Source organism: Asterias amurensis, chromosome 19 (assembly GCF_032118995.1).
Source record: "Asterias amurensis chromosome 19, ASM3211899v1".
In the NCBI taxonomy this organism is placed as follows: domain Eukaryota; kingdom Metazoa; phylum Echinodermata; class Asteroidea; order Forcipulatida; family Asteriidae; genus Asterias; species Asterias amurensis.
Window position 1 is genome coordinate 9245461 of NC_092666.1, and position 23017 is coordinate 9268477.

Below are 23017 nucleotides of genomic sequence, written 5' to 3' on the forward strand. Positions count from 1 at the left end.
TGTGTGTCAAGCAATAGTATTACACTACGGACTAAATGGCCGGTCACACTGCAGCGATAACAAAAACGATAACGATCACGACACAAAGAGAATGCATTCTATTGGTTGAATTGCTCCGCGCAGAATACGCGCACGCTTATTCAACCAATCGCGGACGTGCCTTGTTGTTAACGTGATCGTTATCGTTGTTCGATATCGCTGCAGTAGTGGGACTGGCCCTTAAGGTTCGTTTGTGTACGAATCAATGGGGAGTTCCCTTGAGACAGCGGACCAGTCTATGTTGTAAAACACCCAGCGGGTAAATGACTTTGCCCGGGCCACTTAAACTTTAAATTATGTTTGTCAATCGTATTCTCTAAGAAAGTCAGGGCAAATAGAATTTTAACTAAATTCATACGCAGAAGATTAAAACAAAGGGTTTAACTCTGCCAGTTGCTAACCACAGAAGTGTAACGCACTATGGGATTGAAAAGCAGGTAAAAACAATAAAGACTAAATACAGTTTCTCTTAATCAGGAATGAAGATGAGATTGTTATCAGACTTAGGCCTAGTAACAAAATTCCGTTTCACCACAGAAGAGGTGGAACAGTAGAAATTATGGCCGTTATTGGGGCGCCTAACAGCTCCAGTAACGTAAGGATTGTGAAATATTGCAGGCTTACCTGGTCGATTTTGCTCGTCCATCATCTGTTGAGCCATGTCCCACATTGTGAATACTGCCAGAACGTTGGGTTTCGAAAAACGTCTTGCAACTTCCTCGAAGAATTTGCAGGCCTTTAATTAAAAGAAGAGGGGAAATGTATTAATGTTGTTGCAAGTAGTGCGGATAGACGTACATGTAGTGTAGTAATATAAGTTGAAGTTGTTGTCACTTCAGGGAGGACCGGGAGAGCTACACGTACTGATATGGGCTCTCGTCGAAACAAATCAACTGGCACCACTGGCACCCCCGGGGCTGAAACTAGTGCCCATATCAGCCTGTGGAGGTAACAGGTTGATATAGGCACAAGGGGCATTCCTCATTTTACAAAGCAATTAGTGTCTTGCTCACAAGGGCACACGGGTCAGGACCGGGTATCGATCGAACCTACGCTCCACTGCTGACAACACCAGAGCTTGGTTCCTGTCACGTCACACAATGGGCCAGAATTGAATCAAAGTGTGCCAAAATTATATTTAAACATAATATTTATGATGGAAAGTAGGTGTAAGGGGTTTTGGGATACGTAGAATTCGATGGTCATGTTGTAAAGGTTTATGACGTCATCAAAGTCCTGAATCGTGATTGGTCGGCAAGAGTTTAATAACTACTAATATGCGCTTTGTTCATATTTTTTTCTTTTCAATTAAACCTAGGCATATCAAAGAAATACTTTGTAAATAAATTTTTGCGATGCGGACTTACCCAAGTTAATTTCCATTGTTTATGTCTTCCTGGGCAAGCTTACATTTCCAAGAACAATGTATTTGTGCACGGGAAAGTGCAATAATGTCAATAAAATTGTGACGTCAGAGGTACATGATCTCAAATATTATGCAAGTTTCGCGCGTATTTGAACCATGGGACCAATTAATGTTAACATACTTACCGCTTCATTTAGTGAACTTATTGAATTTACAACAAAGATGTAGATGTCGGCATCTACACAGTACTCTGTCACTTGATCATCGGTGTCCGATGAGGTACACGTACCTGGACTGAAAACAACAGTTCAATCCCAAGAAACATTATGTTCAGTATACTTTTAGACTTAAAGATTGGTTTTCATCAACGTAATGCTGAGTTGTTGGCATTATTATCGTGTAAGAAACTATAAGAGTCACATAAAGTGACCGTTCCAGCTGAATACATTGTCTAAGTTGCTGAGCAAACAGGGGGAAACTGCCACTGTATTGTCAAAAGAAGGTCAAATCCATCCACATTTAGCGAAGTGACCCACCGAATCTCTGGCCGGAGCATTTGTGAACGAACACCAACGCTCAGAAATCTGAGTAAAGTTTGGCAGTCCATATTATATTGTCAATAGTTTCACATTCCTATATTTTTAAAGATAGAACAAGAAAAACTAAGGATTCAAGTTTGCTTGAAGAACAAAACAAACAAAAATTTGGTTCAAGGAGGGTTGTCATAAAACTGTAAAGTTACCAGTCGACGACGACCAACTCATTTTTAAGTAAACCGCACTTCCGTTTTGGCCAGTAGACTGTGATCTTGTCGCAGCTCATTTTACCCGATTCCAGTACGCTACTTCTCTTCCCAATGTCCTGGCGTGGGGGGAATGGGATAGTCCAATAATAAATATAAAGATTTTATGATTTTTTTTTTAATAACACAAAAACAAGGTGTTCGTGAGACAGCTTGCAAATTGAGTACCTTTTATTAAAATAGACATACTCCTCTTGGGAACGTTCACTAGTCATTCTCCACCTCTTTTCGAAGATCACTCAATCAAAATGTGACGAATATTCTTGCGATTATGAATAAATTCTTGCGAATAAAAATGATTACATTCGCCGTGAATTCGCCAAACAATTGCGATTGGATGGTGAATATTTTCATCTTGGTCACCCCTCGGTCGTCCCTCGACCTCTCCTTAACAATATATGACGAATGCTTACCAACGCTTGACAACGCTAGCCAATGCCTTACAAATAGGCAACGAACGTTGCGCACGTCGCGACTGAGCTTACCAACAATTTCAAACAAATGAAGCGATTGCTAGCGAATGTTACGAAGTATAAGCGATTGTCAAATATTTCCATTCGTAAGCACATTCACTCTAATATTATTCGCAACAGTGTGAAACAGAATTGAGAAGCGCTTTTTAATTTCAGCGAATGTTGCGAAGACAGTCATTCACCGTAGATTTTCGTAAGCATTGGTAGCCATTAGTAAGCGTTGGCAACTTTCGTAAGCTATTGTAAGGCATTGTCAATCATTGACTAGCATTGTTAAGCATTCGTAAAAATTCGTAACATATTGGTACGGACAGGTCGAGGGGTGACCGAGGGCGAACGTGAAAATATTCACTATCAATTCGCAAATTTTGGGCGAATTCACCGCGAATTTCAAATATCCATATTCGCAAGAATATTCGCCCAAGTGTGAGAGTCATTATGGAGAAGGAACTGTCATAGATTTATCAATTTATGGTATGGACAAAAACAAAGTTCGGCTATTACTTTTGAAACTCTTAAATTATGAAGATGTTATGCCGAAAATGTATTAATAATGACTGCCAAAAAAGCCGTGGAATGATCAAGGATTTATTTTTTGTAAAAAAGGTTACTACATGGTTGTGTTATCGGACTCGTACTTCAATTTTAATCCTTGACCCTTTGACATCCTCAGCGTACTCATTTGGTTCGTCTGTCCCCTCAACCGTAATGAAAGCAGATGTTGTTTCACCACATAGGCTTGGCAAGACGTTGTCCCGCAGCAGGGTATTGATTAGCGCCGATTTACCGCTGCTTGTCCTGCATGAAAAAACAAACAAATCAGAATCAAAGTACACAACAGACTTCATTTTGGTTTTGAACAAAAACATGGTGTTCGGAATGTACTCTTTGCAGCGCGAACAGCTATAACAACTTGTGGTCTGAGTGGGAATTTTCAGCAGCTCTGAGATAATTAAGCTTAAGTTGCAAGATAGAAACTCATACAAATTGTGTACAACAAACACTTCAAGAGCTTTTAAATGGTTGAGGAACATAGGCAAAATTGCAGCTTGATATTCTGTGTGACAGTGTTAAAAGCCATGGTCAAAGTGGTTCACATCAACTTTTGAACAGAGATGTCAACAATGTTCACGTTGTATTGTTCAATAGCATATGAATACATTTAGCATCGATGTTTTGTATCTACCAACCAAACTTTAAATCTAATACTTGAAAAATGCACAATTCCGAATAATTCGCAGCGAGGAGGGAGTTGTGACGTCCTATCACGTCAATTTCGCATCGCATTCGCAGGATGTCGTTCAGGAATTGTGCATTTTTCAAGTATTAGATTTAAAGTTTGGTTGGGTAGATACAACGTGAACATTGTTGACATCTCTGTTCAAAAGTTGGCGTGGGTTTACTTATCTATACCCTTATGCAAAGTTAAGATGAAATTTATTGTAGTCTTTTAGATATAAATTTAAGTAAATATTAATATTAAGGTTAATTATGTCTGATGAGTTTCAATGTTCAATTCCATTCAAATCTTGCGTTGTGAGTCATGAAATAGTGGCTCACTGTTAAGCCCGGTTCATACTTCATGGGAATGCGAATGCGAAGCGAATGTTGACGTCACAAATTCGCAACGAATAATTCGCAGCAGTTGCCCTCTGATCATACTCACTTGCGAATAATTATCGCTGCGAAAGGAGGGTCGTGACGTCAAGTTCACGGCAAATTCGCTGCGTATTTGCATTCGCAGGAAGTATGAACCAGGCTTTAGCCTATGTTTAATCACTTTTATGGTAAACATTGATATAATCCCGTTCTTTTCTCTGGGTCGGGGTATTTTAGAACAGAGCTTGTTCTGATGGACAGAAATATATGAAAAATAAGATTTATTTTTGGTACATATAGGAGCAAAGAACGATGACCTACATTCCGAAGAAGACAGCTTTCATTTTGCCCCGTCCGATGATTTTACAGATACTTTTTATTTTTTCTCCCATCTCTTTCAGTATCTCAAATCCCCATTTTTGGGGGAAATCTGCGATGAAATAAGAAAGACAAAAATATTAAATGGGTCAGGTTATTATTTGCGATCGTGCAATATGTAGCACAAGAGGGGGTAGTGCTAGTTGGCATGTGGTGGCCGGGGGGGCGGAAGGGGTCGCGCCACGAACCCGCCACCTACGTTGAAAATAATCTCATTCTTCTCTCGCGACGAGCGCCGGTCGAAGCTCTCCATACAAACCTACGCGAACGGCGCGCTGTGTAGTGCACGTACATTCCCTGTATACAATTTAAAGATTTCTAATACGTTCTCCCCTTTGAACGCAGGCGCGGCCGTTGAGACTGCCTGGACGAGTCCATTTAATCAAAGGGTGCGTTTATCTCTAAGTAATGTTAGTTCACCCAATGTCTACACTAGAAAACATCGTAAATGATTTTTTTTTTTGCATTGTCAACTGCTGTAGTAATTTAATAATTCAATAAGCAACATATATTTAGCGTAAACAACATGTCTTACATATTAGGTTTAAGATGTGCGCTTGCCTCAGAATTAACATTACCTGCGGCGAATGTTCCCGCCCGTCAACAGACGATCGTTTGCGTGGAAACCAAGTATAGGCAGAAACCATTTTCTCAAAAATACCTCTCAAAAAACGTCAAATATCCAGAGGATGTACGGAGGGATTTTGTTTAAACTTTCAGGAATGAAAGATCTATCCCTCATCACAACATTTAGTTAAAAAAAATCAGAGGATGAACGATAATTTTTTCACATTATGTCGATGTTTATAGCCATTTTAGAGGTGACGTTTTGTAACAAAACTCCCGCCTGGACCCATTCATACACGTTGGCCGCTGCAATAAGCCAACGGAAAATTTCGGTAAAATGTTTAAGCATTTTATGTAAAACTATGTAAAAACGCGCTAGCAAATGATTGCGCAATACCCCTTCCGCCCCCCCCCCCCCCCCCCCCCCTGGTGGTGGCCGATCAGATAAGAGCACCGAGCTATAAAGCCCCGGTGTTTCTGATCAGCAGAGTTTGGGTTCGAGTACCGGTCGTGACACTAACTTGTGTCCGCATTGACTTAATAGAATAGTAAGGTCATATCTTTGGATTCCGTGACCATTTTTTTGCTACCTTTTTTTCTCGATGGGTTTGGCTTCAGGAACCATTTAAAAGGAAAATTAGCTCCTATGAACCGCTGAAATGTGATAGGAACTTTTTTTATTGCGCAATATTCAAAATGGCCACCGACGCCATCTTGAAAAACATGAATTGTAATAGCTCTGGCACCAGATGACCTAGATGGACAAAGCAGATGTCCTTTTCCACTATATCTGACATGACAACTACACTGGAATGGTAGTTGTAAGGTTTGAGGACCATCTTGACCTCTAAATCCAATACGGCCGCCGACGCCATCTTATATAAACATAAATTGTAACAGCTCTTGCACCAGATATGACCTAGACGGACAAATGAGATGTCCTTTTCCACTATATCTGGCATGACAAATACACTGGAGTGGTAATTGTAAGGTTTGGGGGCCATCTTGACCTTGAATAGGACATTTCCGTTGTCCGTCTAGGTCATATCTGGTGCCAGAGCTATTACAATTTATGTTTTTCAAGATGGCGTCGGCGGCCATATTGGATTTGGAGGTCAAGATGGTCCTCAAACCTTACAATAACTACTCCAGTGTATTTGTCCTGTCAGATATAGTGGAAAAGGACACCTCCTTTGTCCATCTAGGTCATCTGGTGCCAGAGCTATAACAATTTATGTTTTTCAAGATGGCGTCGGCGGCCATTTTGAATATTGCGCAATAAAAAAAGTTCCTATCACATTTCAGAGGTTCATAGGAGCTAGTTTTCATTTTAAATGGTTCCTGACGCCACATCCATCGAGAAAAAAAGGTAGCAAAAAGATGGTCACGGAATCCAAAGATATGACCCTACTATAACTCAAGTCCCGTTCTCGTGTGAGAAGTCCCCAAGCATATCACGCCAACTACCAAAGCGCGCTCGACGTCAAAATGGAAGTCCCGAGAATGGGGACTTGACGAGGTCGTTTCTTAATCTGCACGTTGTTTATGGAAAATCTCCCCAAATGGGGAGATGTACAAAACCAATGGGAGCGAGCGTGGAAGCGCTGCCCTGCCAGTAAAATATTCATTACACTCTGTTACATCACACAGTGCAAGACATAAAGTGCACGCGTCTAAACGCGGTGACACGTGAGGGGGGGGGGGGGGCAAACTCATCATTAGGCAAGGGGGTGTCGGTATTATAAGTCGTTGAATTGCTCTTCCCAATGTTCAAATTTTACAAACAAAACCGATTCAAATGTATGTTACAACGTATTAACTTAGATTTCAATGAACATTCAGTGCTTTCTTTTTATAATTAATTGGTTATTTAAAAATGTATTTCAATCCTCATCTAAGTACTTAACCCCCACAAATAACAAATGAACGAGTCTTCTTTTTGAATGCGTTTGATTGGACAACACGTATCACGCAGCAAGTTTACCTATTCAGAAGTGAATACATTTACATATCAGGAGACTGCGACATCGTCAAGTCCCTGGCACGGGATTGGGACTTGAGTCAAGTCTAGTGTCCGCAAGACAAAAACCAATTGCTTCGTCCTGTAAAAACGCACCCTGTAATAACCTTTCAACAAAGGCGGATGTAGGGGTGGAGGTGGGATTTAATCCAGCTTGCAATAAAAACTGTGTCAGGGTGACAATCCGTTCAAATAAACAACATGATATAATTGGTTAGCCTGTAGCCACGCTCGGGGATTCGTTGTATATAGCTGTGTTTTCCCGCATTGTAAAACCTGGTTTTTCCAGGGCTCCATGATGGCAACCGTCTTCTACAGGCCACGAAACACCTGAACAATTCACACCGTAAACATGCTACACATGAAGCACATACACCTAGCTAATACACGTTGCCGTGGTTTCGTCTTGTTACTAAGTAAGTTTGTTACTAATTAACGTACACCTCGCAACAACGAAAGGTGACGTAGGCTATCAACACATCATGAGAATGTCTTTGCCGCAATATACACACATAAATCACATAGAAGGCATTTATAAAACGCCACTACATCAAGAACGCAGTGCATTTAGATCGGGTATATATAATGTTTGAACTTCTTGAATTTGCATAAAGTCAGATTTCCTGATCGAATTCAACGTTGCCTGAATGTTGCGCTTTCGTCATGTAACATACTGCTTGACTTATACAACGTTACAACAACTGTTATTTATACGTTGTTTTAAAGGCACTGGACACAGTGGTAATTACTCAAAATAATTGTAAGCATTTTAACTTACTTGGTAACAAGCAACGGAGAGCTGTTGATAGTATAAAACATTGTGAGAAACGGCTCCCTCTGAAGTAACGTAGTTTTTGAGAAAAAAACAATTTCTCACTAAAATTTAATTCGAGACCTCAGCTGAGGTCTCGAATTCAAGCATCTCAAAGCACACAACTTGTACGACAGGTTTTTTTCTTCCATTATTCTCAGCTAATGATATTAAATAATAATAGTAGGACAAGGACAGAGTTAGTGAAATGGTGGCAATCCCCGGAAAGCGTTTGCTTGATTTGGGGAATTTTCAGAGAAAATGGAGAAAAAATTTAAAAAAAAAAACCGATTTAGTTGTTAATTATTAATTACCACCCAACTAACATGTATATGACGGCCCAATAACGGCAACTTATACATTTGGTTAGGCAACCGTAGGCAAGTGTCGTTGCGCTGACGTTGTGTTTTCCATCGGGCCAACGTCCAGGACATTATTACCAACGTTGGGCCAGCGTAGGCCCAACCCCGTTACGACGTCGGATTTTGTTTTTTGCCGACGTCTGCATTTCCAATGTTTGTTAGACGTTTTAGTTAAACGTTGGGAAAACACAACATTTTGTTATCGGGCCCAATGTCGGCAGCTTATGTCGTACTGACGTTTATTTCCGACAGTACCCCAACGTTGGCCAACGTATACGAACAATCTAAAAACATAATTTAGAGATTAATTTTCTTTAAATTAGTTCTAATAATAAGTGTATGTTAATTTATACTTATCAGTTATGTTATTTACAAGTAATTGACTATACACCAAGTGAGAATACTGGTCTTTGACAATTACCAAAGGTGTCCAGTGCTTTAAAGCCATTGGACACTTTTGGTACAGAAAAAAAAAAAGTTCACAGATTTACAAATAATTTACAGGGTTTACAGAAGGTAATGGTGAAAGACTTCTCTTGAAATATTAGTCCATGAAATGCTTTACTTTTTGAGAAAACGGTAAAACATACGGATTTGTTATAAACACATGTCATGACACGGCGAAACGCGCGAAAACAGGAGTGGGTTTTCCCGTTATTTTCTCCCGACTCCGATGTCCGATTGAGCCTAAATTTCCACAGGATTGTTATTTGATATATAAGTTGTGATACACGAAGTGTGGGACTTGGACAATACTGTTTACCGAAAGTGTATAATGGCTTTAAAACAATGCCGACGAATGTCTTTAAATATAGATAATGATGTATCTATAGTCTGCTACATAGAATACAACCATTTACTTATTAGATTTGTTAAAGATACTGATTGATTTAATCCTATATTGATTGTTATTACATAGATTCAACACTAAAGGTGCATTAATCTCTCGTTTTACACCCTGTTTTTGTGTCTGACACACAAATTTATTTGATTAATTTAAAACTATGAAAAGAATGCATCAGAAGGAACCAGGGGTTGATAATTAGTGGAGGAGAATGGTAGACAAGTTTGATCGTGTCCCGTCACAGCGTATACAACAATTGTATAATGTTCACACCTTTTTCGGTCAAAAATAACAACATACCACAGAGTGCAATTTGCATGCCTGGGAAAACAAGCCAATATATATTTATGTTTTATGTAATGCCCGAAAGGTGGTTCAGTAAGCGGAACTTTGTGTATTGAAAACTCATTTGTACCTTCAGCTCATCAAACCATTATTGGCGTAATGAACTATAACAAACTTCAATGTGATTAAGGGGTTTGAAGTGGAAATAAACGGTCCTTTCCTTGATTGTTTATATAGTTTTTAAATTTGCAAAACAAGTTTTAAAATTAATTCTGGGTGGTTTTCGGGGTTGGGGGTTGGGGTTGAGTTTTTATTTTATTATAAGACTGCTTTCTCATATAATTGTTGGTGATACTTTTTATTATTTGATTTTCTGGGTGCAAGAATTACGTTGTAAACATTATCCCCCCCCCCCCCCCCTTATTTGTATTATATAACTGTTATTAATACGGGACATTGTTTGCTGAAACTGTAAACAACATGATATTATTGGCTAGCCTGTAGCCACGCTCGGGGATTCGTTGTATATAGCTGTGTTTTCCCACATTGTGAAACCTGGTTTTTCCCGGGCTCCATGATGGCAACCGTCTTCTACAGGCCACGAAACACCTGAACAATTCACACCGTAAACATGCTACACATGAAGCACATACACCTAGCTAATACACGTTGCCGTGGTTTCGTCTTGTTGCTAAGTAAGTTTGTTACTAATTAACGTACACCTCGCAACAACGAAAGGTGACGTAGGCTATCAACACATCATGAAAACGCCTTTGTCGCAATATAAACTGCTCACAAAAAGTAAGGAAACTTTTTTTCAATCCAGTATATCTGTTATTATTAAATACTCTCTTTGTATATGGTATATACAAATGCAAAGCTGAACTGTTCCTCTTGCAATGGTTACATGTTGCTGAACTTGGATACATGCATACCAATGAGGCAAAGTCACAAATCAAATGTGCCAAAATTACCGTTGTCTGTGAATGGTCAATAGGTAATGCAAATTAATCAAACCGATCAAGCTTTTCAGAACCATTAATTGTTTACACAATGATTTGCACAAGTGAGCTCATCGGACACAATAATTTACCCTCATCTCATGAAAAACACTTTGTTTGATGGGTATTTGCAAGACGATATTCTACAGCCGAATGCAGTCCCATACTTGCCGACTTTGGACCAAATGCCATCTTTCAAGATGACAACGCTCGCCCCAATCGAGCCCGACTGGTGACTGACTACCTGAAACATGTTGGGGTGCACCGGATGGATTGGCCCGCTAACAGTCCAGACCTGAATCCCATGGAACATCTGTGGGACCAGCTTGGCCTCGCTGTCCGTGCCAGAATCACCAACACATCATCTGTGGCTGACCTAACCAGGTTCCTTATTAGTGAAGAATGGAACGACATCCCTCATCATCAGCGCATCACAAGACTTGTGTGCAGCATGAGAAGAAGGTGCCAGGCTGTCATCAACGCCTTCGGATCATCCAGCAACGTGTAATCATAGCAATTGTGGTATCATTTTAAAGAGGAACAGTTCAGCTTTGCATTTATATATACCATATACAAAGAGAGTATTAAATAATAACAGATATATTGGATTGAAAAAAAGTTTCCTTAGAGAAAATGCCACCAAACTAGTGGGCGGTTGGGGGCAGAGGACAGGAGTCTGTCCTCCAACTTAGACATGAATAGGTTGGATATGAGGGTGCCGTTTTGGTACTCTGTATCTGTAGAAAATGCATGTCAGGAAAATGAAAAATTATTCTTCATGCGAATGTGGCTGATGAGTTTCTTAATTATGTCTCACTGGGCCTAGACATTATTTTACTTACCTTTATTTGCAACAATATCCACCATACTCTGAACAAAATTCTTTTCTGTTTCGTATATCGTCTTCATTAATTCCTTAGCTTCAGCAAATCGACGATTCCGAACGTCTACGGCAGAGTTTGCCATTTTGATGATGCTGCAGCGTGATTGTTGTGTGGAAATGACACGTTCATCGGCAGGTTGAGTGTGTACCTACTGTCTGGCGTGCATGAAGGGAAAAATCAACCAAAAAAGAAGAGGTACGCACGTTGCGCAATCTCATCTTAATATAAATTTATGTTTTTCGTAATGCCAGCAAAGGTGGTTTAGAAAGCGGAACTTTGTGTAGAGAAAATCACTTTTGTTCCTAAACATCAAACCATCACAGGTAATCAGTGACCAAGTCAGAGATTAGAGTTGGAAACGAAAATGGCAAGCCTTTCCTTATTGTTCATATAAAATTAAAATTTTCGAAAAGTTAATTCCCTTAATATTATATATTTTTTCATATTTATTTCTTAAAAGTTTTTTGTTTATTTATTTATTGTTGTTGTTTTAAGATTGCTTTATCATTGTTGGTGATATTTTTATTCAGTTTTGTTTTGGCATCAATGCAATGCAAAATTTGTAATCGGTTTTTCACTATTCTCTCATGACCCAGATGGCCGATCGATCTCAAACTTCTACAGGTTTGTCAGTTTATATATGGTGGATTACATAAAGTGATTACACTGCCAGCAACATATATGCAAGCAAAACCAATTCTGTAATGTTCCTTTAATATTATATATTTTTAAATATTTATTTCTTAATTTTTTATTAATTTATGTGGTATAAATCCCCCTATCTTCTTTTAATTGCAATTAACTTTGTGCCATGGATGCATAGGCACCGGGGGAACTGTTTGCTGAAACCGAAAGCAACATTTTATTTTGTGTGGCCACATAAGTAGGATCTGGTTTAAGCCAGTTTACTCAAACAAGACGTGTCTGGGAATTTTCAGAGAAAATGGAATAAAAAAAATAAAAAAAAACGATTTAGTTGTTAATTATTAATTACCACCCAACTAACATGTATATGTCGGCCCAATAACGGCAACTTATACATTTGGTTGGGCAACCGTAGGCAAGTGTCGTGGCGCTGACGTTGTGTTTTCCATCGGGCCAACGTCCAGGACATTATTACCAACGTTGGGCCAGCGTAGGTCCAACCCCGTTACGACGTCGGATTTTGTTTTTTGCCGACGTCTGCATTTCCAATGTTCGTTAGACGTTTTAGTTAAACGTTGGGAAAACACAACACTTTGTTATCGGGCCCAATGTCGGCAGCTAATGTCGTATTGCCTTAAACAATGCCTACGTAAATTAATCAAATAAATTTGTGTGTCAGACACAAAAACAGGGGGTAAAACGAGAGATTAACGCACTGTTAGTGTTGAATCTATGTAATAAGAATCAATATAGGATTAAATCAATCAGTATGTTAAACAAATCTAATAAGTCATAGTTTTAAATTAATCAAATAAATTTGTGTGTCAGACACAAAAACAGGGGGTAAAACGAGAGATTAATGCACCTTTAGTGTTGAATCTATGTAATAAGAATCAATATAGGATTAAATCAATCAGTATCTTAAACAAATCTAATAAGTAAATGGTTGTATTCTATGTAGCAGACTATAGATACATCATTATCTATATTTAAAGACATTCGTCGGGAGAAAATAACGGGAAAACCCATAAGTATAAATTAACATACACTTATTATTAGAACTAATTTAAAGAAAATTAATCTCTAAGGTTTTCAAGTAGGCCCTACAAAGAAAAACAAGTTCTGTCAAATACTACAATTACAATGTGGTATACTGATTTTGGGGGAAATCAATCACTGGATTAATTATTTCCCCCCCCCCAAAAAAAAAAAAATGAGTAATCCATTTAAAATCGAAGACTTTGTTACAAATTCAAAAGAACCATACAGGCTCAAAAGTTAGCAGTTGGATGCTCAAGCAGGATAGTATCTGAAGAAAATTGTTTCGGGAAAAAGTTTATTTTCTTTAACTTAGAACAAGTTGTGTAATAAACAACTTTCACCTCAGGTTTCGGATTGTCCACTAGTCATAGCAAGTTGAATATGATGACGAGACATAAAAAGGTGTTAAGTAGTTTAGGAACCAGCATCATTTGTTGACAGCTGGTCCTTGCTCTGGCACTGGTAAGTTATTTAGGGATGCCTGCAGTAAGGTATCCTCATAATACAGTTTGACCATGGGCAGAGCATAGAGTAAGGACAGATCCTCCATGGGCAAAGTAAGGCCAACTCCAGTCATATAATACATTCACCTAACAACAAATGTTGCAACACTGTCATGCTGACAGTGACACACAATAACTATTGTTCCAAGAAAACATCAGTTCAATCTGCCTCAATCGGAAAGCGACCACGCCCTTTCCTAGAATGGTCATCCTGCTTCTTATACGGTTAATAAGCCGCGCATTAGAAAATTACTATGTCCACAGATTTACTTACACCGTGTGAAGATAATGATCGTCAAAAGCTTACACATTGAAATATTACATGCTGAGGTGGTGTAGTTTTGTTTTGTTTTGAGAAACGAATAACACAACATCACGAAAATACGTTTTACATGCTGAAATAATTTTCATCTCCCGACACAAAATTATTCGCCTAATTAGACCCTTGGACATTAAACAAAAATCTGACATTATCATGTATGGGGCGGGTCGTCGCCGTTACACTTCTTGTTAAAAAACTAAATGCCTTTGTCAAGTTTGTTCACATAATAATATTGGTTCTAATAATGGGTGCTACGCATGACTTTTGTGCCATGAAAGTCGAGTTCTTTACCTCCATGGTTGCATTCAATAAATAATTTAACCATGAGTAATAACTGAGCACGAACTGTTTGTGTTCAAGTCATACGTAGGGGAACATTACAAAAACATGCAAAAACTATATGTGCCTTAAAAACATTGTTTTAAAGTGACAGGTTAAGTTTCTCATCATAAGACTACATGTATAATGGGAGTAAAGGTGGAAGACATTCGTGGTTATAAAGAGCCCTATCCCATTCAGTACAATGTCCCATGGAGGAATAAATCATTCCTATAACATTGTTGTCCATACATAAACATTCGACAGCCTTGCATATCAGTTGATGACACTAAATGTAATGCAGACAAGCACACCAGCTTTGGTGGAGACATTTTTACCCACCACATCCAAATGACTTTTTCCTTTGCCGCATCTGATTCATCATTACTGGATCTCAAGCACCTTTCGATATCTATAGTGTACAAAGCGGTGATACATGTAGATGGAATAAAATATTGTCAGATGTTCTGAACCGGGTCAGAACCTTTATTTTGTGCATTCATGGAGGTTATACAACCGTTAAATTAATCAACATTGCTGTGATGAAGACAGTCAATGGTCTCCATCCATCATACAAGAACAGAAACCGTAAACAGAAAACCAGATGGCGTCGTTCCCTGCAGCCTGTTGTGCCGTGCAGGTGGAAAGAATAGGGCCTCTGAACTAACTGCTTGCAAAAAATAGTTTAGTTTGGGAATCAACATTAACATTAACTACACCACAATCAGGTACTTGGTACATCATTTAAATGGTGTGTGTAAAAGCTAATGCTTTGAAAATATTTTATGCTTAATTACATATTTTGATGTTTGTCTTTGTTTTCGGTTCTCTCGATGCATGTTAACAATCCTTTATATTATTTTTAAATCATGGCTATCCATGCAGCCCGACCGTGTAAGCGCTAAATCACGCTTACGTAGGCGCAAAGTTCTTTGCAAAGTAAGCAGAGCCATGAAATTCGGCCGTGCACATGCCTGGCGGCATTTTTTTTTTCCTGATTCTTTTTAAGGATTCCCTCTTTTAAATCCATTTAGAGGAAAGAAAGGAAAAAAAAGTCCCATTAAAAAGCATTATGAGAGTGGCAATTTCGTAGGAAGAACAAAAAATTGCTGCCTGGTGCGTTCCTTCATCCTGAAAAAAAAATCACGCTCCCCCGTTTGGAAAACCCTGGAGCCGCCCCTGGTGTAGGCTAATCCATTGGAATCGGAATAGAAAAGTAAATAACGGAGAGGGGGGGTCTAGGACATAATATTAACAGTTTAAATTGAAGGTGATGTGATTTTGATGCATACGATGACTCTTCTACATATATTTAACGTTCTTTTAATATTTATTTTAAAGTATGCGGTGAGGGATCGTGACACGACCGCTATAAACTAAATCTTGTCATGGTTAGTTACAATTACGCAGTTTGTAAACGGAATATTTAAAGATTTGACTCGTACAGACGAAGGAACTTTTGCTGCGTTTACGCCGGCAATAATTATTATTTGTTACAAAATACAAGCAGTACCAGTTGCACTGTTGGCTTTTCTCCATGCTTTTACCATGGAGGAATAAATTAGTAAGGAATACGCTTGTTGTAGTTTTATGGCTTGTAAAATGTAAATAACCGTGTTGAACATTCAGCAGAGGTTTGCAACTCAAATCTGCCGGTTTGTGAATTTCTACTTCCTATAGCTGGAACAGGGTATGATTTTGTCATGGATAGACTATTAAATACCAAAATACCTTGCAATCTTGATTCTGAGCCATCCCCATATATAGGCTGAGCATTCAAGGTTGATGCTTCCGGCCGGCAGCCAGGCACACAGGGCACTCCATTTCTCGCAGAGACATTTCCACTTTTCGTTGATTCAACAATTATAATCCCGAAATTACTCTGCTTGCATTAAATGACGATCCATGGTTTCTTTGGCCGATTTAATTATTACTTTTTAGCAGATTCGGAAACTCAACAAGTGTGTGTGTGCCACTGTTTGTTGTGGAACAAACGTTGTTTCAGCTTGATGTTTTTGCCTGTTTCCCGCGAAAACCAGCACTTCGGTAGGGGTCGATTACATAATGCAGCACATGGGTGGGCGCAAGCGGCTATTGAATAAACAGAGAGTAGTCCTAGTAAAACCTGCTGGGCCCAGTGATGCCAGGTGGGATTCAGCCAGAGCAACATTTTCAACTGATAAAGCTTGGTATAACAATTTGCAAGCACAAAATTTGATTATTAAGGAGTCGAGTCAGAAATAAGTGAAGGACATTTTTACCAATCATTAACCAATTTCTCCTTCTTCAGCTCCTTTCAACCCCCCCCCCCCCCCCAACCAAGACTTCTTCTTCTCCTCACTCTTTTACCTCGCCCCCCGAGATAACTTTTTTTCCAATTGTGTGTATGGAAAGCTTTTTTGACAGATTGAGGTTTTTGAGGTTGTTAACGCGAAATCTCAAACCAGATGTCGGACAATTCTTGTGTTGCATTAAAATTTTACAAGCAAAAAGCTATTCGTTTGTACTTAAGTTTGCAAAACACAAAAATGTACAAAATGTACAAAATGTAAAAATTCAACATTATTTGAGATAACTTATTTTCAATTGTGTTTATGGATATGCTTTTTTGACAGAGTGGAGGTAGTTGAGTCTCATCTCAAACCAAATTTTGGGCCATTCTTGTGTTGCGTTAACATTTAACGGGCAAAAAGCTATACAGCTGCAGATAGAGGGCCGAGATGAAAAAATTCAACATTTTTAAAAATAACTTTTTTTCAATTTTGTTTTTGGAAATATGCGTTTCAGACTGAGTTAAGATAGGTGACGCAACATCTCAAACCAAATTTGGGGCAATTATTGTGTTGCGTTAACATTTTACAAGCAAAAGGCTATTCATTTGTACAAAAGTTTGCAGGCATTAGGCCAAAATGTAAAAAATCAACATTTTTTTTAAATTGCATTTATGAAAATATGCTTATTTGACAGAGTTTAGGTAGTTGACACGACATCTTTAAGCAAATATGGGGCAGTTTCTGTGTTGCGTTAACATTTTACGAGCAAAAAGCTATACATTTGCAGATAAAGGGCCAAAAATGTTAAAATTCAACATTTTTGTTGAATGAACATTTTTTTTCAATTGTGTTTATGGTAATGTGCTTTTTTGACCGAGTTGAGGTAGTTGACGCGACATCTCAAACCAAACTTGGGGCAATTCTTGTGTTGCATTAACATTTTACAAGCAAAAGGCTATTCATTTGTACAAAAGTTTGCAGGCATTGGGCCAAAATGTAAAAAATCAACATTTTAAAATCAACATTTTTTTAAAATTGCATTAATGAAAATATGCTTATTTGACAGAGTTTAGGTAGTTGACACGACATCTTTAAGCAAATATGGGGCAGTTTCTGTGTTGCGTTAACATTTTACGAGCAAAAAGCTATACATTTGCAGATAAAGGGCCAAAAATGTTAAAATTCAACATTTTTGTTGAATGAACATTTTTTTTCAATTGTGTTTATGGTAATGTGCTTTTTTGACCGAGTTGAGGTAGTTGACGCGACATCTCAAACCAAATTTGGGGCGATTCTTGTGTTGCGTTAACATTTTACGGGCAAAAAGCTATACAGCTGCAGATAGAGGGCCAAAAAGTAAAAATTCAACATTTTTGAAGATAACTTGTTTTCAATTGTGTTTATGGAAATATGCTTTTCATACTGAGTTTAGATAGTTGACGCGACATCTCAAATCAAATTTGGGGCAATTATTGTGTTGCGTTAACATTTTACAAGCAAAAGGCTATTCATTTGTACTTAAGTTTGCAGGCATTTGGCCAAAATGTAAAAAATCAACATTTTTGTTGAATGAACATTTTTTTTAAATTGCGTAAATGAAAATACGCTCTTTTGACAGAGTTGAGGTAGTTGACGCGACATCTCAAACCAAATTTGGGACAATTCTTGTGTTGCGTTAACATTTTACGGGCAAAAAGCTATACAGCTGCAGATAGCGGGCCAAAATGTGAAAATTTAACATTTTTGCAGATAACTGTTTTTCAATTGTGTTTATGGAAATAATTTATGCTGTTTTAACAGAGTTAAGGTAGTTGACGCGACATCTCAAACCAAACTTGGGGAAATTCTTGTGTTGCGTTAACATTTTACAAGCAAAATGTTATCCATTTGTACTTAAGTTTGCAGGCATTGGGCCAAAATGTAAAAATTCAACATTTTTTAACACAACCTTTTTTCGCGACATCTCAAACCAAATTTGGGGCCATTCTTGTGTTGCGTTAACATTTTACAAGCAAAAGGCTATTCATTTGTACTTAATTGCAGGCATTGGGCAAAAATGTAAAATTTCAACATGTTTGAAGATTTCATTTTTCATGTGTTTATGATGTTTTTTGATGTTTGAGAACAATGTCAAAATAAAATGTTGGTGCAACGTTGTTCATACGTCAGTACGTGTCATCAAAGGCACACCCTTTTCAAGCAACATTGTGGCATATATTTCTCGCGATGTTTGATACAACTTCATCATTTAACGTTGTCTTAATACTGCATGGAAATAACATGACACAATCGCAACCTCCAAGCAACATTTTAAGAAAAAACGCTGGGCATTGTTTGGGAAGAGAGAAAATTGTAACACTGTTGAAATGTTTTGTGTAAGTTAGATCGTAACATCATGAAACTGCGACCCCCATGCAAGGTTGCGACAAAACGTGCACGTCATGTTTCAAAACAATGGCCAAAAATAATGGTTGTTGTACGAAAGCGCATCATTCAGGCAGCACGGCTGCAAAAAGTTTTTGCGATAAGTTTGGATACGATGTCACCTTTCGCTGTTGACACAGCGGTGTACGATACTTATTAACGAGCTTACTTGGTAACGAACCCATGGTAACGTGTATTGATTAGCTCGGTGTATGTTTTTCATGCTTAGCATGTGTGTTCAATGTACAATGTTCAGACCGTGGTCTGATACAAGACGGGGAAAACCAGATTTCACAATGCGGGAAAACCCAGTTCGCAATGCTTCCCCGAATGTGACCACAAATCAAATAAAATGCTATTTACGGTTTCAGAAACAGGTCCCTTTTATATATATCCAAGTTACGTGCAATTAAGGGTGGGGGTATTGAGGGGATGATGTTTACCACATAATTATTGATTGCACCATAAAAACCCAAATAGAAGTATTACCTACAATATTATAAGAAAACAATCTTATATAAAGAAGAAAATGACAAAACAAATTAGGTTAATCTGTTTGTAGAAAATTTAAAATTTATTAACAATAAAGGGAAAGGCGGCCATTTTCACTTCAAAGTCCTATCTTGGATGCGCTCACGTTGTTTTACTGATGGAAGTTAATTAGTTTATTGCCAACAAATGGCTTTACGAGCTGGAGCATTGCACAACATTCCACTTTCTGAACCAACTGTTCTGGGCCAAATTTCATAGAGATGCTTAAGCACAAAATTTTGCTTAAGCAAAAAAAATCATTGCTTAGTAAAATCAGATTACCGGCCAAGCCCAGCTAACATGCATACGTTGGGCCAACGTCGGTGAACGTCGGCAAAGTCGGCATCAAAAAACGAACGTTGAACAGACGTTGGGAAGGTCGGACTAGTGTTCATAGGTTTTGGAGGTACGTCGGCCGGTCGACCACGTCAGAGCCAGTGAACAGCTCTCCCTGGGTAGCTCCACCCACAATTTACATACACGACGAACGTTGCACAAGGGTTCCTTTATTTTGATTCATTATACAGCAAGGTGAATACTCATGCATCGGCCTCTGCGATGACGTAACACCTGGTAAGCTTACCGTGGTATTCAAAGGCGAATGCATAGACTGTGTGCCTGTGACATACCGAGTGAAACAACGAGTTCAAAAACAGCCAACGTGAGTGGAGACAGTCCTGCACTCTTTGTGTAATACTTGGTATGTCACAAGTACATAGTCTATTCAATCGCCTTTGTATAATATGCTTTGTACACGAAGGCTTAGGGTTTTCGTTTAACGAACGTGCGTATATAAATAGGGGTTTTTGACGACGACGACATACCATGGTGTCCACAGAATTACACTAGGGACCTTTAGATTCGAGTGAACGTGGACCTCGTTCACGTCGCCGACCACGGTTGTGGTTTTTCCAAGTGACGTCATAACCATAGTTTTGGGGTCGCGGCTCTATGGGGCGCCAAATGTAAAAAAATTATTAAACGCAATTATTTACATATAATTCATTATACAACACATAGTTCATTATTCATCGATTATTAATTTTGACTTATATTTACAAATAATAAATTTTAAACCACACAATTATACATAAGCTTTGCAAGGGTGATGACACACACCGCAAGCATAGAGAATCACACCGGATTCACCAACTCAAGACAGTCCAAGAACCAAACATAAACACTGGTTTTGAATAGCTTACCATTACCCTCCATTTTACTTCAGCTAAAGAATTTATATTTATTTTATGTAAATAAAGTGTAAAATAATACGTTTTAATATATATAGGCCCTGGCTACAAAAACTGTCTCCATTTGCAGTGGTATGTGGTAACCCGTTTTCTCCACATTAACAGCCCCCTACATGTTTTGAAAACACCCTACCTTTGATCTTGTTTTTCTGTAACTTGTCCATTATAGTGGCATCATGCAAATTGCTCTCTAATCCAACCCTTTTACGTTTCCCTGCATTGTTATACATACAATGCATTACGCCCTACTATAGGTCCAGTAATCCATTCTTTCATACGACCATCCTTTGTACTCATACTCCTATTGGGGTTCGTAGCATAGTGCCTGGCGCCCTACATCCACGATCTTAGGTTAAAGTCACCTGGGCCAAATTTCATAGAGCTGCTCAGCACAAAACTTTTACTTGGCAAAAAGTCTTCCTTGATAAAAGAGGATTAGGCCTACCAACAAAATGTCCACGTGGTTTTCAGGAAAGGCAAGCAACAGCTGACTACGTAACAAGCAATATGCAACTGTGGCTGGTAAGCCTATTTTTATCAAGGCAGAAATGTAATGCTAAACAAATTGTTGTGCCTAGCAGCTCTATGAAATTGGGCCCAGTGGTTTTTCAAATTAATAGAAACTTTGATTGGCTATAATGTTCCCGTTTTATGGATCCTTCCCTTAATCCATTCCCCCCATTGTCTATATAGGAAATGTATTTTTTCCGCCTCGCAAGAAGGTTCAGTTTGGATCGAAAGCTAATTATATAAGGCCATATACCCACTCATTGTTGCACGAAGCTTTTATATGTAATTCTACACCCCATTTCATTTTGTATTTTTTTTTTTTTTTCAAACAATGATGATTGTTAATTTTGCTCATGCAGTTATTTTGATATTCATATTAGACAACTTTCATTTTATATGGCAACGAAAGCGTTCTTTCAATTATACACAAATATTTGTTTGTTGTAAATACAAGTAAAATAGTGGATAAAATGATTTATGTTATGTGAATAACATCGTTAAATAACTAGTTTACAATTGGCGCCTCATACGACACAACGTGCAGACAACATTCAGCTTTAGATTTCGCATCCAAGACGTCGACTGACACGTGACTACATCTTGCTGTGGCTTTGCGCATGCGTCAAGTCGTCACCAATGTTGTCTGCACGAGTTGAGGACCCCAAAACTGTGGTTTTGACGTACGTTCGGAAATACCACAGCCGTGCTCGACGTGAACGTAGCCTTTATAAAGGCGCACGCGGCACCCAGATGTCACTCATGCCACTCAAGAAAAGAGAAGAGCGAGAGTAGCGACGCAACCAAGCGCCTTGAATAAAGGCTAACGTTACAACGTGAACGAAGTCCGCGTTCACTTAAATCTAAAGGTCCCTACTAACTTACACAGTTTGAAGATAATGACAGTTGAAAGCTTCCCTTAAAATATTACTTACTGTGGTGTTGTAGTTTTTGAGAAATGAGTAAAAAAATGTCAAATTTAGACTCCGAGGTGGCGTCCTCTAGTGGACGAACGTGCGTAATTGAATAGGGGTTTTTGACGACGACGTCCTCGTCAAAAACCCCTAAAGGCATCTAATACCAACCCTACTTAATAGTTAAAGGCGTTAGCAGTTCATATTTAGTGACAATGTTCGCAAAATCATGACACGAGAATTATTTTGCCGGATCATAATCCCCTCTGTTGATATACATATCCTGGTGTCATGTGTTTTCAGTAGGATAACAGGAAAATTGTTCACAATCAAAAACTATTTTTTTTTTCAAATCATCTATCCAATTTTTTAACAATAACACTTTCACTTCATGGTGTGTTGAAATTTTTAAAGTTTTGGTTTTACGTTGCGAGAGACAGTCCGCCATTAACAGTGCTTATGCATGCACGACATTGGAGCAACGTCATATGTTTTCACACCTTTCATTGGTTGGTATTTTGTTGAATATTCAGAAGCTAGTATGGCGTGCAAAATAAATCAAAAATATTGTTCAATTAGTACTTAACAAATTTAATTACATTTTTGTCCTAAGGCATTATGGCTACTATATTAGAATCCAGAGATATCATAAGGCATGAAAGTAAAACACCCCCCCCCCCTTGATGCACTCACACTTCATAACAATCCGTTTTCCCCCATTTCAGACCAGTAATGTTTGGTTTCAGGAGATAAGAAACCAATCTATGATATTTTCTCTTTAATGTAGACTTAATATTTATTATGCTTATCGGAATTTATAACAGTTATGCAGTAAATAAATTAAAAAAATTGTTGTCA

The 23017-nt window shown here is 38.4% G+C and overlaps 1 protein-coding gene across 1 annotated transcript in view; it reads right to left on the minus strand.

Annotated features, from left to right (window-relative positions):
• LOC139951836 (transmembrane GTPase fzo-like) overlaps positions 1-11513 on the minus strand; it is a 12423-nt gene extending 910 nt beyond the window's left edge. Inside the window, exons 1-6 of the mRNA XM_071950903.1 lie at positions 11390-11513; positions 4601-4709; positions 3319-3478; positions 2148-2266; positions 1591-1699; positions 664-775 (exon numbers count right to left, since the gene is read on the minus strand). Coding sequence (XP_071807004.1) covers positions 664-775; positions 1591-1699; positions 2148-2266; positions 3319-3478; positions 4601-4709; positions 11390-11513 — 733 coding nt within the window. The remainder of the gene's footprint in view (positions 1-663; positions 776-1590; positions 1700-2147; positions 2267-3318; positions 3479-4600; positions 4710-11389) is intronic.
• Between the last annotated feature and the right edge of the window lie 11504 nt (positions 11514-23017).